Source organism: Euleptes europaea, chromosome 6 (genome assembly GCF_029931775.1).
Source record: "Euleptes europaea isolate rEulEur1 chromosome 6, rEulEur1.hap1, whole genome shotgun sequence".
NCBI classification, from domain to species: domain Eukaryota; kingdom Metazoa; phylum Chordata; class Lepidosauria; order Squamata; family Sphaerodactylidae; genus Euleptes; species Euleptes europaea.
The window spans coordinates 26,013,833-26,031,645 of NC_079317.1; the positions used below are offsets into that span (position 1 = coordinate 26,013,833).

The window sequence follows — 17,813 nt, forward strand, 5'->3', positions numbered from 1 at the left end:
AGGAGTAAGTGTAAGAACACTGTGATATAATATGGGGGTTGGTAATTTACCATTACTTCTTCAGGGCTTTCAAAGTGCATTCAGAATGTTTCTGAGCCTTTTGGCACTGGAATTTGTATTGGGTGTAAATATAATTTCAGAGGTGTATTTTGGGGTGAATAGTGTAACTTATAGCATGACACTGTGTTTGTTTATTTTGAAGAAAGTTCCATTGTATGCATAGGACTACAGTCTTAATGTATTTTTATTATGAACAAAATAAAAGCTATCCCATGTTTCCTGGAAAATTACATAAATATGTCTTAAAAAGGTCAAGGTCCCCTGTGCAAGCACCGGGTCATTCCTGACCCATGGGGTGACATCACATACCGACGTTTACTAGGCAGACTATGTTTTACGGGGTGGTTTCCAGTGCCTTCCCCAGTCATCTTCCCTTTACTCCCAGCAAACTGGGTACTCATTTTACCGACCTCGGAAGGATGGAAGGCTGAGTCAACCTTGAGCCGGCTACCTGAAACCAGCTTCCGTTGGGATCGAACTCAGGTCGTGAGCAGAGTTTTGACTGCAGTACTGCAGCTTACCACTCTGCGCCATGGGGCTCTTAAATATGTCTTAGTCCAATTATATTACTGGACATAAATAGTTCTACAGTTTTCTAAAAGTCTGAACCATTTTATTCCAGCTATTCGAAAGTAAATTCCTAAAACTAAAATGCAATTCTCTTAAACATCCTAATGTAGTTTAACATAATAGCAGGATAAATATGATTAACCTGTTTGGTTTCAGTTGTTCCCCTCCTTTGTTTTGTGAGAGAATGTCCCACCTTACCAATAAATCCTTGATGTCCCTGCATGAAACAGAGCATTAGAATATTCAATTACACTTCATAGCTCTGATTCAGAGATTGTTGTTTGCAGCAGTGGAGCTCTGTGCCCATTGCTGTAGGAGAGGATTCCTCCAAACCCAGTCTCCTGGTGCCAAAAAGGGAATAGTATGTTATTAATGGTATTAATGACCAGAATCCATCGAGTAGGGACTTAGTTCCTACTCCTCATGCTAACATGTTCTTTCAGATATCTGCCCATGCAATATGACACATTTCTGGGCATGCAGAATTGCTGGATTGGGATGTATATACATATTTTCATGTCTAAAAATCACTGGAATTCCTTGTAGATAGAAAGATCAGCAAAACTGAATACTTCCGGGTAATTCATTGACATTTTAGTAAATCACACTTGATTTTACCAGTTAGTTTCTGACATTTGCCCTATCATAATAAAAACTTGTTTGATACCTTAACTATAGGTGTCTTGAGAAGCTAGCCAGTTTGAAGTATGAACCTTTGTCATCAGTGAAAAAGAATTGAAGCTGTGAGTCAGTTTTTTTAGCATTTTTTAACAGTCTATTTTTATTGGGATATTTTTGTTATTGTTTAGAGCAGAAGGTGGTATAACTTCTTGCAGATGAACTTCCTCTACTGTCCTTGATATGAAGTTACATTGTCTCCTTAAATACGGTGATTTGTGCGCAACTTCAGGCTGATAAAATTTTTTTGTCTGAATTATGACTGCTCTAACCATTGAAATTTTGGCTAAAATTTGATTTCTGTCCTTTTTAGAGATTGTTTATCTTATCTCCTTGGTCTTCAGGGGTATTCCTTTGTTGCACCTTCTATCTTATTCAAACGCAATGCAGCCACCATGGATCCCATACAGTTTCTGACAGAAGTTGACCGACCTGGAGTTACAAGTATTGCCAGAAGTGCTATGATGAAGGTAGTATTAAGAGTTAATCTAGCTGTTTAATGTTAAGTGGTTTTCTGTTTCAAGTGGCTTGGATCCAAGTCTGCTAAAGGGGACATCTAGCATTCATGCAAGGGTAATGGTAGCAATTTCCTATTCAGGTCCAGCCCCTTCTGTGCTGTATTCCATGCCTTTTTTGCAGGGTCTTTCAATCCTAAGAATCTAAACCAGAAATTTTTAGTTGACAGATAATTCAGAAATATAAAGGTGTTCATGAAGACTACATAGATGAAAGAGTCAGAATTTATTTTAAAATGTGAAAATATAAGCACTGTGTAACTTCCTTTCAAATAGTTTTCAGTGCTTTCTTATAGTGCTGAAAAAATTCAAATCCTTGGATTCCAAAAACTACATTTTAGTGGCTATTAATCAAGCCTGTTTTTTTCCTGCCATGCATAGATTTTTCATCTACTGTACATTGTTTTGTTTTCTGAATATTAAGATACATTTTAAATTGAAGATATTAAAATACTATTTAAATTAAGTAAACTATTATACATTGTCATTTATTCAGCCTGTTACATTCATTGTTTCGAATGCAGAAAAATATATTATACCAGGAAACCTCAATCAATGGTATACTGTAGTACAGTACAAATATTATTAGAATAATAATTCTGAAGTAAATTTATTCTTTCTCAATTGATCCTGTTGGTTAAATATTATTTAATATAGCCAGTTTTTTCCAGGACTCTCCATTTTATCTTCATTATGAACTGGATCTCAAAGAAAAACCACTGGGAGAAGGAAGCTTTTCCATTTGTCGAAAATGCTTACACAAGAAAACTAGCCAAGAATATGCAGTAAAAATAATTAGTAAAAGGTATAGAAACAGTAAAGATGCTTTATTTTCTCGTTACTGTTAATAAACTTGAGTAATGAAAGAATAATTTTAAAATTAAAAAGTTTGTTTTTTAAAGAATATTTAAGAAGACGCTTAAACTGTTTAGTGTAAAGATTTACAGTGTTTTTGAGAAGAAGTTTCATTAAACTAAATGGTCACCCTTTGTAGAACAAAACCAAATGAAGCAATGATACGAAATTTGTCTCCAGCTGATCCTTCTGTAGGCTGTGTAAGCATGCTAAGCTGTCACATAAATGTTGGTAATATATTCAAAATTTTGCTATCCTATAGGGATGTATAGTGGGACCTAAAGCAGTTCTCACAATTCAGTTCTCAGTACATATGTTGTACTAAATTTTTGAATTAAATTCAGTGGGACTGATGGATGCATATTTATTTTCTTTATCTGTCTATCTAGTACATTATAATAGTGCCCTTCCTCTGGGGAACTCAGGGTGTACGTGGTTTTTCCTTCCCTCTTTTATCCTCCTAACATCCATATTAGGGAGGTTAGGCTGGGAGAGAGTGACTGGCCCACGATGAGTTTCATGGTGACTGGGAATTTAACCCTGAGTCTTCCAGATTCTGTGTTGAGGCTCTAACCACTACACCACACTGGCATGCTGAATGGGTTGGGGGGAAAGGGGGAAATTACTTGAAAGTGAAGGGAGAATTGATTCTCTGCCCTATACATGTTTCTGTATGATGTATACATTCTTGAGGCTGCCTTTGATGCTACAAGGGTATTATGAATTAAGATTTCATGTCTAATTTGGCAAAATTATTCTCTAGGAAAATTTGTGATTCCAAAATATAGTAGAATTTATTCAGCAAGTGCAGTTACCTTTTTAACTGCCCATCATCTCCTGAGCCTCATAGATTTTTAAAAAAATAAAAACTGATAAAGCATGCACCAGACCCTGCCAACTGTGAGAGAAGCCTTATGGTGACTAGTTATTAATATTACTAGGTTAAGACAGACTCATTGGTTTCTTTTGGACAGTAGGGTTCCAATGTCACTGAATGTGTCCTTTGACGTAGCTGATACTGGAGCTTGGTCTTCATAACTTTCTCTTCTAGAAAACTCATTGGTGATAGTTTAAAACTTGAAAAGAAATTGTAACACTTGCACTATAACAAGTTGCTCTGTTGAATTGATACACAGGCTGGCTTCTTTCTTTTTCAGGCTAGAAGCCAATACCCAGAGAGAAATAACAGCTCTAAAACTCTGTGAAGGACATCCCAATGTTGTGAAGCTGTATGAAATTTATCATGATCAGGTATTTGCAGTATTGTAATAAAGGGGTTGCCATAAGTCGGCTGAGACTTGATGGCACTTTACACACACACACACGCACATATACATACACACATACAGTATTATTTACTCAAACAGTGCAAAACATATTTTGCATACTATTTGATAGATATACACTGAATTAATTGGTTTCACAGGGAGATAAACGAGGTAAACTGGCACTTTATTGTTAGACCACATGTCATTGAATGCATACATATTCAAGAGGGAATGTTTTTCAAGTCATTGACCAGTTCACAAAAAATAATAGTGTTGTGGCATTACATAAGCAAGCCTTGAATTTGCATGGTACACTTCCCCTCTCACATCACTGTTTCCTCTTCTGCTTTCAGGATTGAGGCAACCTCTAATTTTGCCATTACACATGAGTTGGCAAACTATGGTTTGTGCTTGCCCTGTAAGCCATTCCTTGAAAACACAGGCAGCCCATTCCTGAGGAGGGGTGGTGGTGGCTATGCAGCGGCTGGAGGTGGCATAGCCACACCTCCTCTGAATCAAGTTCCAGCCCCCCCCCCACTGAAGCCAGAAAGCTGCCCTTACTTGTAAGCCCTATGTAACTGCTCCATAATGTTCCACAGGTTTACGCAACCTAAAAAGGTGGTGTAGCTTGCAGTAAGGGCAGGGGGGGGCATTCCTAGCCTGAAAGGGGTTAGGAAGCTGCCTTTAAGAATGTCCCAGGATCGCCTCCCAAGATGCTGGCGCAGGAGAACACTACCAGGAGAACGCTGTTTGGCAGGCTGTGCTGGCACCTGAGCCCTGAGCAGCGGCATGGCATCCTGAGGCCATGATGGCATAAATGCCCCTTATCATGGATTAAATGGGCACTTATGCTGGCATGGGGTCACGCCAGCTTCTGAGGAGCTTTGCCCCTCCCTTCAGGATTGCAGCTGTAGTCTTCAGTTCTGGTTAAGAAAGCAAATGAAGATAATGGTTTGCCATTTCCTATGTAACAAAAAGCTTTTTTTCTTTGAAACGGAGGGAAGGAATTATAGCATTCATGGAGGAGAAGAAGAAGGGGAAGAGAAAGCTAATGGACCTGAGGTTTGCTTGTATATTTCTAAAACATGGTTTGGTGCGCCATTTGACCATAGCCACTGTTTTCCAGCTGCACTTTACCAATAATTAAAGTACGTTCTGCAAAAATAATACAAGCAAATAAGACAATATATTGGATCTTAGCATTGCTCATTATTAAGAGCTTTGTCAAAAAGAAGTGATTTGCCTCCATTATCCTCACTTTCTCTTCCGATTTAGTAAGCCATGATGGTATGGCACACTTGAATGCTATGTGAGAGCTCCTGATGGGCTGTGAGAAATTCTAACTAAATTATGAAACGGTTCTGTTAGGACAAAGCCTCTACCCAGAGAGGATGCTCCCAGCAATCTTTCTGAATTATTTACTGCCTTGTCCAGGTCCCTTTCCAATTAGCCTCTGCTGTGGCTGTTTACCTGTGTCTACATCAGGGGTGACGGGATCATTCAATCACTCCCGGAAAAGGGATGCAGTAAAATTATTTGACACCCAGGTATAACCAGAAATAGCTAATGCAGAAGCACATCTGGTAGGCTTCTCTGATGATAGCAAGTTACTCTGGCACATTCTGCCAAAAAAACGTTTTTTTAGTGTACAAGTAACTTGTGCTTTCAGTTCTAATTCTAGAAGACAACCTGCCTCAACTCTTGGAACTCTTAAAAACACTGCAGTAGGCAGATTCAGTGATACACTATTTTGTTTGTGTTTGCCTTTCACCTGTTCTTCTATCAACTCCTTAGTTTTTTTTTTCAACTCAAAATTTTTTAAAACATTATTTACATTAATTAAATAGAACATAAGAAGAGCCCTGCTGGATCAGACCAGCGGTCCATCTAGTTCAGCATCCTGTCTGTCACAGTGGCAAACCAGTTACCCTGGAGGGCCAGTAGGACATAGAGGCTGATGCTTTCCCCCCAATGGCACTGGTATTCAGAGGTTTACTGCCTCTAAATGTGGAAATTCTCTTTAGTCACCATGGCCAGTAGTCACTGATAGACCTGTCCTGCATGAATCTTTCCTACTGATTTTTGATGATCATTCCTCTTCAGTTTGAAGAACTTTACTAACAACGCTTGAATACTTATGTATTGTTTTCTAGCTTCACACATTTCTAGTAATGGAACTTCTAAAAGGAGGTGAATTACTTGAACGCATCCGGAAGAAAAAACTCTTCAGTGAGAGTGAAGCCAGTTTTATCATGCGCAGACTTGTTTCAGCAGTGAGCCATATGCATGATGTAGGAGTAGTCCACAGAGATCTAAAACCTGAGGTATGGTATGAGTTAGCTTGTTACAGTGTCAAAGTTGCCTGGTAATCGTTAAAGCAGCACATCCTCATTAGAGTGAAGTTTATACTGACTACTGTTGTTTGTTTATGAAATTAAGCATCTATCTTTTGTCCTAGGTAAATAGTTTTAGTGATAATTCTATCCTTAGTTATTCACTGGGGACTTAGTTAAACTGGTGAGCCTCAAATTAGGCTTGTAAATTGGTCCCTTGTCTTTGTTATCTTTGAGTAAAAATTGTCACCATGTGATTGCCACTATCACACAGCTACCTTCATTACAATGCTCTGTGCTTGTTTGGTTCTACTGATTATTATTGTCTTAAACTGTCCCCCAACACTTCCTGACAGCTTCACTGCTTTTTTTTTTTTAAGAATTGGTGAGTTGGATGATCATTATTTACTTGGCTTTTTGTTGCACAAAAAATTATTTACTTGACTTTTTGTTGCATAAGGCAACTAAAACAGATACATGACATCTGAGGATGGATTGCTGCAGTTCTTACCATTCATCTTTGCAACATTATTCCACTGTTCTCCAGGGTGTTTTTGAGTGTTTTCTGGGACCACATCTTTTTTCCAATTAAGTTTGTCATCTCTCATTATTCAGTTCAATTTTTTACTGCAAATAAGGAAGTTGCATATAAGCCATGCTATAAGTGCATAAGCAGATAAAAACAAAAAAGGAACAGCACATGGGTTACCAAAACTGCTGGGATTGTCCAGGATCAGAAACAATCTCTGCCATCCCAAAGGGATGATAATAGATGGATAGGTCATTGCAGCATTTAAAAATAATGTTCTTTACCAGAGGAGTGGGGGCAGAACAGCTGCTGGATGAGGGGATCTTTAATAATGTAAGTGCAGAGTTCCCAAGAGATTGTAAAGAGGTATTTTTCTAACAACCCATGCATGGTGAACCGTCAATAAGACTTGTGATGAGGTGATTCATTTTACACTGGAAACAGGAAATAATCCCCCAAGCTGTTTGTGATGGGGGTGTGTGAGGAGTTTCCCGTCAGTTCGTAATCCAGCTGTGAACAGTTGTGTATATAAGCCATCCCAATGGTGTATACATTTGCTTTTTACTTGAGATGGAACACTTAAAGCCCATTCCTGAAGTGGGCGGTGGAGCTCTTTAGGAGCCGATGTGACCCTGCACTGGCGTAGGTGCCACCTTATCACGGAATAAGGTGGCACCTATGCCAGCAAGGGGGCAAACACGCCAGCGTCTGGGAGCCACAGAGCTCCACTGGAACCTGCTGCCAGCACAACCACACCAGCAGGGACTTCCCAGAAGGGAAAGCTGGTGTGGGGGGCATTCACGGAGTGTTCCTGGGGGAGGAGCTGCTGTTAGGCATCTTCCTCATTCCTTGCGCCCCGGGAATGCCCCCTTGCACTGCAATGGGTTTTTTTCCTCTGTTTTGTATTTTGAATACATTAAAATTCCTTTTTGGTGGCCAGGAAGCCTCTGAGGAGGCAGCACGGCTGCACCGCTCTTGGCCGCCACGGATTGGGCTGCTTTTTTTCTCTTTAAAGTTCATAGAGCTATTGGCCTATTGTTAGGAGGCTGTTAATGTGTAATCATTTATTTATATTTGTATTTCCTTTTTATGTTTTTGGGTGATCAAGCTTTAATTTTGGTATCAGATGTATGTATCACAGACATTTTTGTGCACATAAAGCTATCTGCAGGCTTTGTTAAAGGGAGATGGGGGTTATTTGGTAGTTTTATTGAATATTTTACATTTGAATTTGTAGGCCATCTTGAGCCATGGGAAATAGCAGGATATGAATGTATTAATAAATTAAAAAATAAGCAGATCTCTTCCTATAACCTCTGTTGCTAATATTTAGTGTTGTACTGACAACACATTTTGTAACTTTCTAAGTTTAAGATATACTTTTTTCTAGAATTTATTATTCACTGATGAAAGTGATAATTCTGAAATAAAAATAATTGATTTTGGATTTGCCCGTTTAAAACCACCTGACAATCAACCACTTAAGACTCCATGTTTTACACTTCACTATGCTGCTCCAGAACTCTTAAATCATAATGGTTATGATGAATCATGTGATCTCTGGAGTCTAGGAGTCATTTTGGTAAGTAAGTACTTATTTTACTATTCAGTTTTTAAAAACTTGCCGCATACTTCGTGGTATAATCTTTGATGGAGTAAAAAATGGCCGTAACTGTCCTATACAAATGAATTCTCAGCACTCGTGTTTGATTAAAATCGGGATATTTTATCAAACTTGTGCAGACATAATAATGGTTCTCTCTTAAGTGAACTTCAGATGTGAATAATGGGCCATAGGCTTGCTCTTACCTGATTGTCCTTAACTGCTGTTGATGGCTATGTTGATGTATCCCTTAGCTGTAGTTAATGCAAGAGCAGGGAACTTGCTCACGAAAGGCTACAGAGTCAACAATGTACTTAATGCTAGCCCTGCTTATGAATTTGTCTACACTGGCTCATAGTTATACAAATTAGGCATTAAAAGGATGTTGAAGATGAGGTTCTAGCGCTTGGTTCCAAAGTAGCTGATTGAAACTCAGCCATTCTGTGACTTGTGAAAATATTAGCTGATTTAAATGGCTTGTTTAAAGACCATCATCTAAATTGTATTTTTGAAACAAGAATAAATTATCCAGTTTTGAATTTTTAGTATACTTAAGATATCATAGCAAACTACTGTTCAAAATACTAATGCTTGAAAAAATGATCTTCACAAAGATATTTTAATGTGAAGGTAATTGGTACATTTTATGTTGTATGCATTATTGATTAGTATTTTCCTTTTCTCAAAAGTATACAATGCTCTCAGGACAAGTACCCTTCCAATCTCAAGATAAAAGTATAACATATACAAATGCATTGGAAATTATGAAGAAAATTAAAAGAGGGGAGTTTTCATTTGGAGGAGATGCTTGGAAAAATGTATCTCAAGAAGCCAAAGATTTGATACAAGGTATATATTGATCAGTAATTTCCTTAATGCACTTCTATTGAAGTCTGTACAACACATCAAAATCCTTAGCCCTAACTGATCCCTTTGGCCCTGATCCAGTATGTTTGCACCAGTCTTTTTTGAAACTCAGTTTCAGCATGCCATTCTAAATTTCCAGCTTGGATTTAAGTATGTAAAAAGAAGGGGGTTGGATCCCAATTTCTGCAAATAGAGCAAATTCATTGGTGTGATTTGTATAATCCCCTTTTACCAGCAGTACACTGTAGTCCATGAAAAGCTGCTGAAAAGGGTGATTTGGCTAACATTTCCCCCTTTATTGCATGAGCAGAACAAGTCCTGTGAATGAAGCAAAAAGCTCATGAAAGAACGAGGGGATGATTGCAGCCAATTTCTTCCTCCTTGACTTACTATTTTCAAGGGGGCACAGGAGGCTTTTGGGGAAAGGAGAAGCTGATAAAAATAACTTACATGAACTCACTGTATTTATGAAAACCTTGGGTGCAACTGGTATTTAGGGGGCCTTGCGAAATTAAGTTTCTTCTTCATGATTTCTGTGCATCACAAATGGGATCTTAAGAGTGTTTTAGCAGAGCCTCGGAACCTATAAAAGCTACAAAACTTTGAGTGTGAGCCTCCCCACTCACAACAACTGCTCATCACGAGCGAGGTGGAGACATGCTCACCCATCCATCTGTTCTTCCTTAACTGCCACCACAGCAGCTGCCTCTCGAGGAATGCTCTCAATCTCAGTTTCTTCAAACGATCTATTTAAATGCTACAAAAGAGGAGCAAAGAAAAATTTACTTAGATGTGGGCTGTGGGCTTATGGCACAGCACACAACATTTGAGAATTGTTCTGGCTACAAGGGAAAAATCCCATCCACAGACTGACGTAGCCTTTGTCTTTTATTGGTTCTTGTAGGTTATCCGGGTTGTGTAACCGTGGTCTTGGAATTTTCTTTCCTGACGTTTCGCCAGCAACTGTGGCAGGCATCTTCAGAGTAGTAACACTGAAGGACAGTGTCTCTCAGTGTCAAGGGTGTAGGAAGAGTAATATATAGTCAGAAAGGGTTGGGTTTGAGCTGAGTATTGTCCTGCAAAAGTATTGTCCTGTAAGTATCAAGATAATGTGCTAATGAGGGTATGGTATGTTAATATGGAACCATTGTATCCTGAAGTGATCTGTTAATGTGTGTAATCCAAAGCTAATCTGTATGGCTATTGTTGAATGTTGTCTTTGTCTGGAGGTTTTTCAGGGCAGGAAGCCAAGCCTTATTCATTCTTAAACTCTCCTCTTTTCTGTTAAAGTTGTGCTGATGTTTATGAATTTCAATGGCTTCTCTGTGCAATCTGACAAAATAGTTGGTAGAATTGTCCAGTCTTTCAGTGTCTTGGAATAAGACCCTGTGTCCTGTTTGTGTCAGTCCATGTTCAGCCACTGCTGATTTCTCAGGTTGGCCAAGTCTGCAGTATCTTTCATGTTCTTTTATCCTTGTTTGTATGCTGCGTTTTGTGGTCCCGATGTAAACTTCTCCACAGCTGCAAGGTATACGATATACTCCTGCAGAGGTGAGGGGGTCTCTTTTGTCTTTTGCTGATCGTAGCATTTGTTGTATTTTCTTGGTGGGTTTAAACACTGTTTGTAGGTTATGTTTTTTCAAATAGGATGGAGAAACTTTTGAAAAAACATAACCTACAAACAGTGTTTAAACCCACCAAGAAAATACAACAAATGCTATGATCAGCAAAAGACAAAAGAGACCCCCTCACCTCTGCAGGAGTATATCGTATACCTTGCAGCTGTGGAGAAGTTTACATCGGGACCACAAAACGCAGCATACAAACAAGGATAAAAGAACATGAAAGATACTGCAGACTTGGCCAACCTGAGAAATCAGCAGTGGCTGAACATGGACTGACACAAACAGGACACAGGGTCTTATTCCAAGACACTGAAAGACTGGACAATTCTACCAACTATTTTGTCAGATTGCACAGAGAAGCCATTGAAATTCATAAACATCAGCACAACTTTAACAGAAAAGAGGAGAGTTTAAGAATGAATAAGGCTTGGCTTCCTGCCCTGAAAAACCTCCAGACAAAGACAACATTCAACAATAGCCATACAGATTAGCTTTGGATTACACACATTAACAGATCACTTCAGGATACAATGGTTCCATATTAACATACCATACCCTCATTAGCACATTATCTTGATACTTACAGGACAATACTTTTGCAGGACAATACTCAGCTCAAACCCAACCCTTTCTGACTATATATTACTCTTCCTACACCCTTGACACTGAGAGACACTGTCCTTCAGTGTTACTACTCTGAAGATGCCTGCCACAGTTGCTGGCGAAACGTCAGGAAAGAAAATTCCAAGACCACGGTTACACAACCCGGATAACCTACAAGAACCAATGAACTCTGACCGTGAAAGCCTTCGACAATATTTTGTCTTTTATGTTTGGGGGAGGAGCATAATGTGGATGCCTGCCAGCATTTACAAAACAAGCTAGACGTAATCATGACAACAGACTAAAGACTCTGTTGTGGGAGAAAGCTCTTAGCGCAGATCAAGTAGCTGCATCTTCATCCATGGTCCTGGCAAAGTGAGCAATGACAATGTCAGATTCCATGGCATCGGTATCATGCAATCCACACCCCAGTCTAATCACCAGAAACAGAGCTCTTGTGCAAAGAAGTCTGCTGAGCTTAAGACACAGAAACAAAAATCAAAGGCAGCTAAACATCATACTTCAGAGGAGTTCTCAAGATAGCATAAAAAGAACAAATCAAAACATGGGGAGCCACCTGCATCCACCAATATTTCAGTGTCACCTCAAAAATCAGTGCCAATACAGGATACTGTTACCCCAGTCCTGGAAGTCTTCCAAAAGGATTGGAAAGTGATCAGTCAGTTACCAGAGAAGTTGATAAGATCACTGACAGCATCCCTTTCAGAGGGGCAGATGGAAGATATATCAGTAGATGTACCTGCAGATTGGGAGGCAAAACCTCAGTCTCAGGGGCAGAAGAAAGCTGACTCGCTGAAAATTTGGAAGTTCAACCATCTAAGCAAAATTTTGCCCCATCTTTCCAATACCAGAACAGCTTACACACCATAGAACAAAAACAAACAAACTATGTACATAAACTGAAAGAAATACTGCAGCCTTCACATTCAAACATCCATCACCCTGAGTCGCCACCTGCTGTTATCAGTATTATCATCCTCAGATGGACATTAAGATTTAGCTTCAGATTCTGAATCGTATGAATGGCTGATTCTTCCCCTACATCTCTGGTTTCTGAACAAAAGCCTCCCCTCACCATCAGAGGACTTAAAAATATATTGAACAGATCACAAAAATGGCTGATGAATTGGGATTGGGCACAGAGGCTTCTGAGGGAAGGAGAAGCTGATAAAAATAACTTCCGTGAACTCACTGCATTTATGGCAGCCTTGGATGCATCTGATATGTAGGGGGCCTTGCTAAATTATGTTTCTTCAGGCAGATAATACATTTTAGAGAAGTGCCTCTGCTTTGGACTCTAGCTACTGAGATAATTTAGTTATGTAGCATTAAAACAATTTCCTGGAATTTCTACAAATACATTATGATAGTTATGAATAACTTTTCTTAATCTAGGTTCTCACTTTAAGTAAATTGATTTCTACAATCTTAAAATTTCTTGAACTGTGTTGATATATAGTCATAAATCAGCATTTTGTTTGTTTATAAGCAAATATTTAATAAGGACAATTAAAAGATAAATAATAACTCATTGCTTTTAAAATGCCTAATTCCTATTAGGACTTCTTACAGTGGATCCGAATAAGAGAATTAAAATGACCAGTTTGAGATACAATGAATGGCTTCAAGATGGTAGCCAGCTGTCATCCAACCCATTAATGACTCCAGACATTTTAGGATCTTCAGGAGCTGCTGTCCACACTTACGTCAAAGCAACCTTTAATGTAAGCTTATGTAATCTTACTTTTGAAACAGTAAATCATTGTGCTTTTCTCAGTCTGCCTTCCAGTTTAAAGTAAGATACACTTTAGGTGATAATCATTCACACAAAAACATTTAGTGTCTTGGCTGGAACTTGGGCATGTTTCTTCTTGGCTTCTTTTACCTGACGTTTCCCCCTTCTCTGTCACAATCCCCTTGGCCTCTTGAACATGCAATAGTTGCTGTTGAAGCAGTGGAATAGTGTAGGAGTTGTGGGAGATGGAACAGTTGGACTGGAAGCAACTGTTGGTACACAACCACAATGGAGAGATGTCAGACCCCAGTCTGGTTTCTGTCACTCTTTAGTCATTCTGTGGAGTAATCCTTTCCTCTTGTAAAATACTTATTGCATTCTGGTCCACTCCATTGGTTGAGTTCAGGGGTCTCTTTTGTGAGTGCATCCATCATGTTGACAATGGAAAATAGTAAAAGAAATATTATCCTAAGTACATATATACATAATGAAAAGTTTGTTTAGATGTTTAGTGTGCTATCTCCCAGTGCCTTAGAGCAGACATTATGTAATAAGAAAAAACAGTCCGCTGTCTTAAGACATTCAGAATTTACCTAGGCAAAGGACAAAAGGAGATTAAAAAAGATGAGGAAGAAAAATATGAAGAAAAATATGCTATTTCAGTAGCACTTTCTAATGAGGCCTTCTTTAGTTCCTTCCTTTCCTGTAATGAGTTCTTTAAACTGATTTTTAAGAAAACAAAACAAATCCCCTTTCATGCTAACTCTCTTCCAAGGAAGTTGCTACTCTGCACCATCATTTGAAATGAAAAAGCTTTATCTTTAGACTTCCTTCATGTGTAGCTCACTAAATTTATCCAAATCTATTTATCTGAAATGTGAATCAGTTAAATTAAGAATTCTTACTGGCTGGGGGTATGGTAGCTGTTGGAAGGCCATATAACTGCTGAAGTTTTCATAAGAGAGTAGGAACTAATCAATCTTGTAACTTGTGGCTTAGAAAGCCTGCTCCCAATTTAATTGCAGGAAAACTTGTTTAAATTTTCTGGTTTTAAGCAACTCCCCTTCTCAGGAGGAAAAAAACCTTACTTCAAGGTAACCATCAGTAGAAGTACCGTATATACTCGTGTATAAGCCGAGTTTTTCAGCCCAAAAAAAGGGCTGAAAAAGCCGGCCTCGGCTTATACACGGGTCAATACGGTAGAAGGGGGGAGGAGGGAGGGGGGAAGGAGGGAGGAGGGAACTTACCACCGCTGCCGAGCCACCGCCATTTTCTCCCGCCGGGAGGGGTCTTGGGCAGCCTCTCTGCAATTGCAGAGAAGCTGCCCTGGCCCCCCCCGGCCCCCGCCGCCATTTTCTCCCGCCGGGAGGGGTCTTGGGCAGCCTCTCTGCAATTGCAGAGAAGCTGCCCTGGCCCCCCCGGCCCCCGCCGCCATTTTCTCCCGCCGGGAGGGGTCTTGGGCAGCCTCTCTGCAGTTGCAGAGAAGCTGCCCTGGCGCCCCCCGGCCCCCGCCGCCATTTTCTCCCGCCGGGAGGGGTCTTGGGCAGCCTCTCTGCAATTGCAGAGAAGCTGCCCTGGACCCCCCCGGCCCCCGCCGCCATTTTCTCCCGCCGGGAGGGGCCCTGGGCAGCCTCTCTGCAGTTGCAGAGAAGCTGCCCTGGCCCCACCCCGGCCCCCGCCGCCATTTTCTCCCGCCGGGAGGGGTCTTGGGCAGCCTCTCTGCAATTGCAGAGAAGCTGCCCTGGACCCCCCCGGCCCCCGCCGCCATTTTCTCCCGCCGGGAGGGGCCCTGGGCAGCCTCTCTGCAGTTGCAGAGAAGCTGCCCTGGCCCCCCCCGGCCCCCGCCGCCATTTTCTCCCGCCGGGAGGGGCCCTGGGCAGCCTCTCTGCAGTTGCAGAGAGACTGCCCTGCCCCCCCCGGCCCCCACCGAATTTTCCCCGCCGGGAGGGGCCCTGGGAGGCCCCTGCCCGTCGCGCCGCTACCGCCCACGCGCCTGGGCGCCTTTCGCTGCCGGCTGGAGGGGCCTCCTGCCAGCCCAGGAAGGACGCGCCGCCGCTTCGCCGCCTCTCCCGGTAAGTAGGGGGTTCAGGGGCTCTTCCCCCTCCCCCCCTTGGATGGCACTGGGGGTGGGGTGGGGTGGGGTGGGGCGGGAGGGCCTGGGAGGCGGCGGGAGGGCGACCTGGGGCAGGGGCCCTGCGCTCTAAAATGGCGGCCGCCATTTTAGAGCGCAGCATTGCGGGTAAAGGAAATTTCTTATTGCCCCTCGGCTTATATGCGGGTCAATAAGAAATTCCCTTTTCTGGCCTCTAATTTGGGGGGTTGGCTTATACTCGGGTCGGCTTATACCCGAGTATATACGGTAAATTAAAATGACTACATAGAAACTGTTTGGAACTCATTTTCTCCCATTTTGGTTATTATCCTCCTTATTAAAAAATACTTCTCCAGTTCTCTAGAATAGTAGCCCTACATCAATAGGTCTTGATATATATTTGTTAGAAATTTAGTCATCTCTTACTTTTTTGGAATTTGTATTGTGATGATTTCTTAGGCAAAATATCGTTAATACTTTTATTTGTAAGCAACTAAACTCTAGTTTAAATACTCAGAATGTTATTTGTTCTTCTAAAACAGGCCTTTAACAAGTACAAGAGGGAAGGCTTTTGCCTTCAGAATGTTGACAAGGCACCTCTTGCAAAAAGAAGGAAGATGAAAAAGACAAGCACAAGCACAGAAACACGTAGCAGCTCCAGTGAAAGTTCTCATTCTTCCTCTTCTCATTCACATGGTAAAACTACTCCTACAAAGACACTGCAGCCAACAAATCCCACAGACAGCAATACTCCAGAGACCATTTTCCAGTTCTCTGACTGAAAAGCAAGGAATTGGCTATACAGTTGGTGATATATGTACTCCATTTAGCACAGCAATGTCTGTTGATTTTAATATCTTCTGCATTAGGTATATATTTTTATAAAGTTTCTTTGTCAATGTTCTAGTTCAGTCCTAATTTATAATAGGGCATGTTAAACTGCTATGAGTATCACCAGAATCCAGATAAGAACTACATGTTCCAGAATGTTTTTGTATGGTAAGAAACCCAAAATTAAGGAAATGGAAGCAGCCCTGTGAGGTCTCAAATCTCCATTGCCCAGCCATGGCAACCCCAGATGCATGGAACATTGACTGTATTATGGCTGGTCTTTCTTTAGAAATTTCTGTACAATAGAAGTGTGACAAGCTGAAGTGTCTGGTACTGAAACGTATCGTCAGGATTTTTTTAAAAAAATCCTTCCGCTTGTGAAGCACCTATATTACTTCTACAGGACATATGCACGAGAATAACTGAGCCCGATTCAAATATCTTCTTTAGCATGTGGAATGGATGCATAAGACATAAGTAACATTTGGCTAGTGCAATGGTTTGGTTTCTGGTATGCAGAAAAATACGCATTCTTCTACCTTAGATTTTGGCGATTTTGTGTTTTCTGCTTTCAAATATTTTAGGGTGTTTTCCCCCCCATTAATTCAAAGACACTGATTTATTTCTAAAACGAGCCTGCCATTTTCTTAAGCATTCAGAACTAAAAATGTGTTTAAGCATTTTCTGAACAAGTATTATCTTATAAATTATGCTCAGTTTTTAAATATCAGATTAGTTTCTCAAGTGGAATTCTGTATTCCTGTTACATTGTGGGCCCAAAAACTGTGCATGCAGCAATACCCAATATATTTTACAAGTTGCTATATAGTTGTAGCAAAACACTCAAATGTTTTTATGCTACTTATTGCAACTGCATGGCTTGATATGCGTATAATCAGTCTTGACGAGTAACAACAAGGTGATGAGTGCTTCTCAAAGATGCTTTGTAACCTGCTCTAGCAATTTTGGTGAAAATTACAAATTTATAGTACCATCCAACCTTGCAATATTAAGCTTTTGTTTTCTCATTCTTATACGCAATACTCCTCAGATGTTGCCCTCTATCATGTTGGGGCATGTTCTAACTTTCAGCCATTATGCACTGGAAAAACTAAAGGGACTTTCTATGAACACTGTGCTTCACATGTATACACTGTGTTCTACTGCAGTTAAGATATATCCTGCTGTGGTAGTAATATTGGGAATCAAAAATGTGACTTTTTCTGATGCATCTTTGGTAATATCTTAAATTGTGAAGCATAATTTGTTAACATATGCAGAGCACTTCTACAGGTCATAGGCTCCGGTTTTGCAAAGAGGCACTGTGTCGTCCTATTTTGAATTCAGTGGGGCCATGTGTACAGTAAATTTTATGCATAGCTATTTGTATTAATAGAGTCTGTCTGATAGGTTTTATGAATACCTTGCTGCATTTTAGAATAACTTAAATCCAGATCCTATGCAAAATATTCTTCTAGCTATTTGTATAAATGGTTTGTTTACATAGTTGCATCTGTTATCTGTGTTCGAGAAATCAAATGCAGACTTGTGAATGGATATTGAGGGAACAAAATCCTTTAAACACAGCATGTTTGTTCTGTGTTTGTTTGTTTGTTTTGTAATCTAAT

At 40.4% G+C, this 17,813-nt stretch overlaps 1 protein-coding gene across 2 annotated transcripts in view; it reads left to right on the forward strand.

The window, feature by feature from the left end:
- RPS6KA5 (ribosomal protein S6 kinase A5) overlaps positions 1 to 16,178 on the forward strand; it is a 55,546-nt gene extending 39,368 nt beyond the window's left edge. Inside the window, exons 10-17 of one of the 2 annotated variants that reach the window (XM_056850704.1) lie at positions 1,653 to 1,778; positions 2,495 to 2,628; positions 3,836 to 3,929; positions 6,100 to 6,270; positions 8,199 to 8,390; positions 9,101 to 9,260; positions 13,088 to 13,251; positions 15,897 to 16,178. In XM_056850704.1, the coding sequence (XP_056706682.1) occupies positions 1,653 to 1,778; positions 2,495 to 2,628; positions 3,836 to 3,929; positions 6,100 to 6,270; positions 8,199 to 8,390; positions 9,101 to 9,260; positions 13,088 to 13,251; positions 15,897 to 16,136 (1,281 nt within the window). In that variant the 3' untranslated portion in view covers positions 16,137 to 16,178. The remainder of the gene's footprint in view (positions 1 to 1,652; positions 1,779 to 2,494; positions 2,629 to 3,835; positions 3,930 to 6,099; positions 6,271 to 8,198; positions 8,391 to 9,100; positions 9,261 to 13,087; positions 13,252 to 15,896) is intronic. The other variant, XM_056850703.1, reaches the window with a different exon arrangement.
- The last annotated feature ends 1,635 nt before the right edge of the window (positions 16,179 to 17,813 follow it).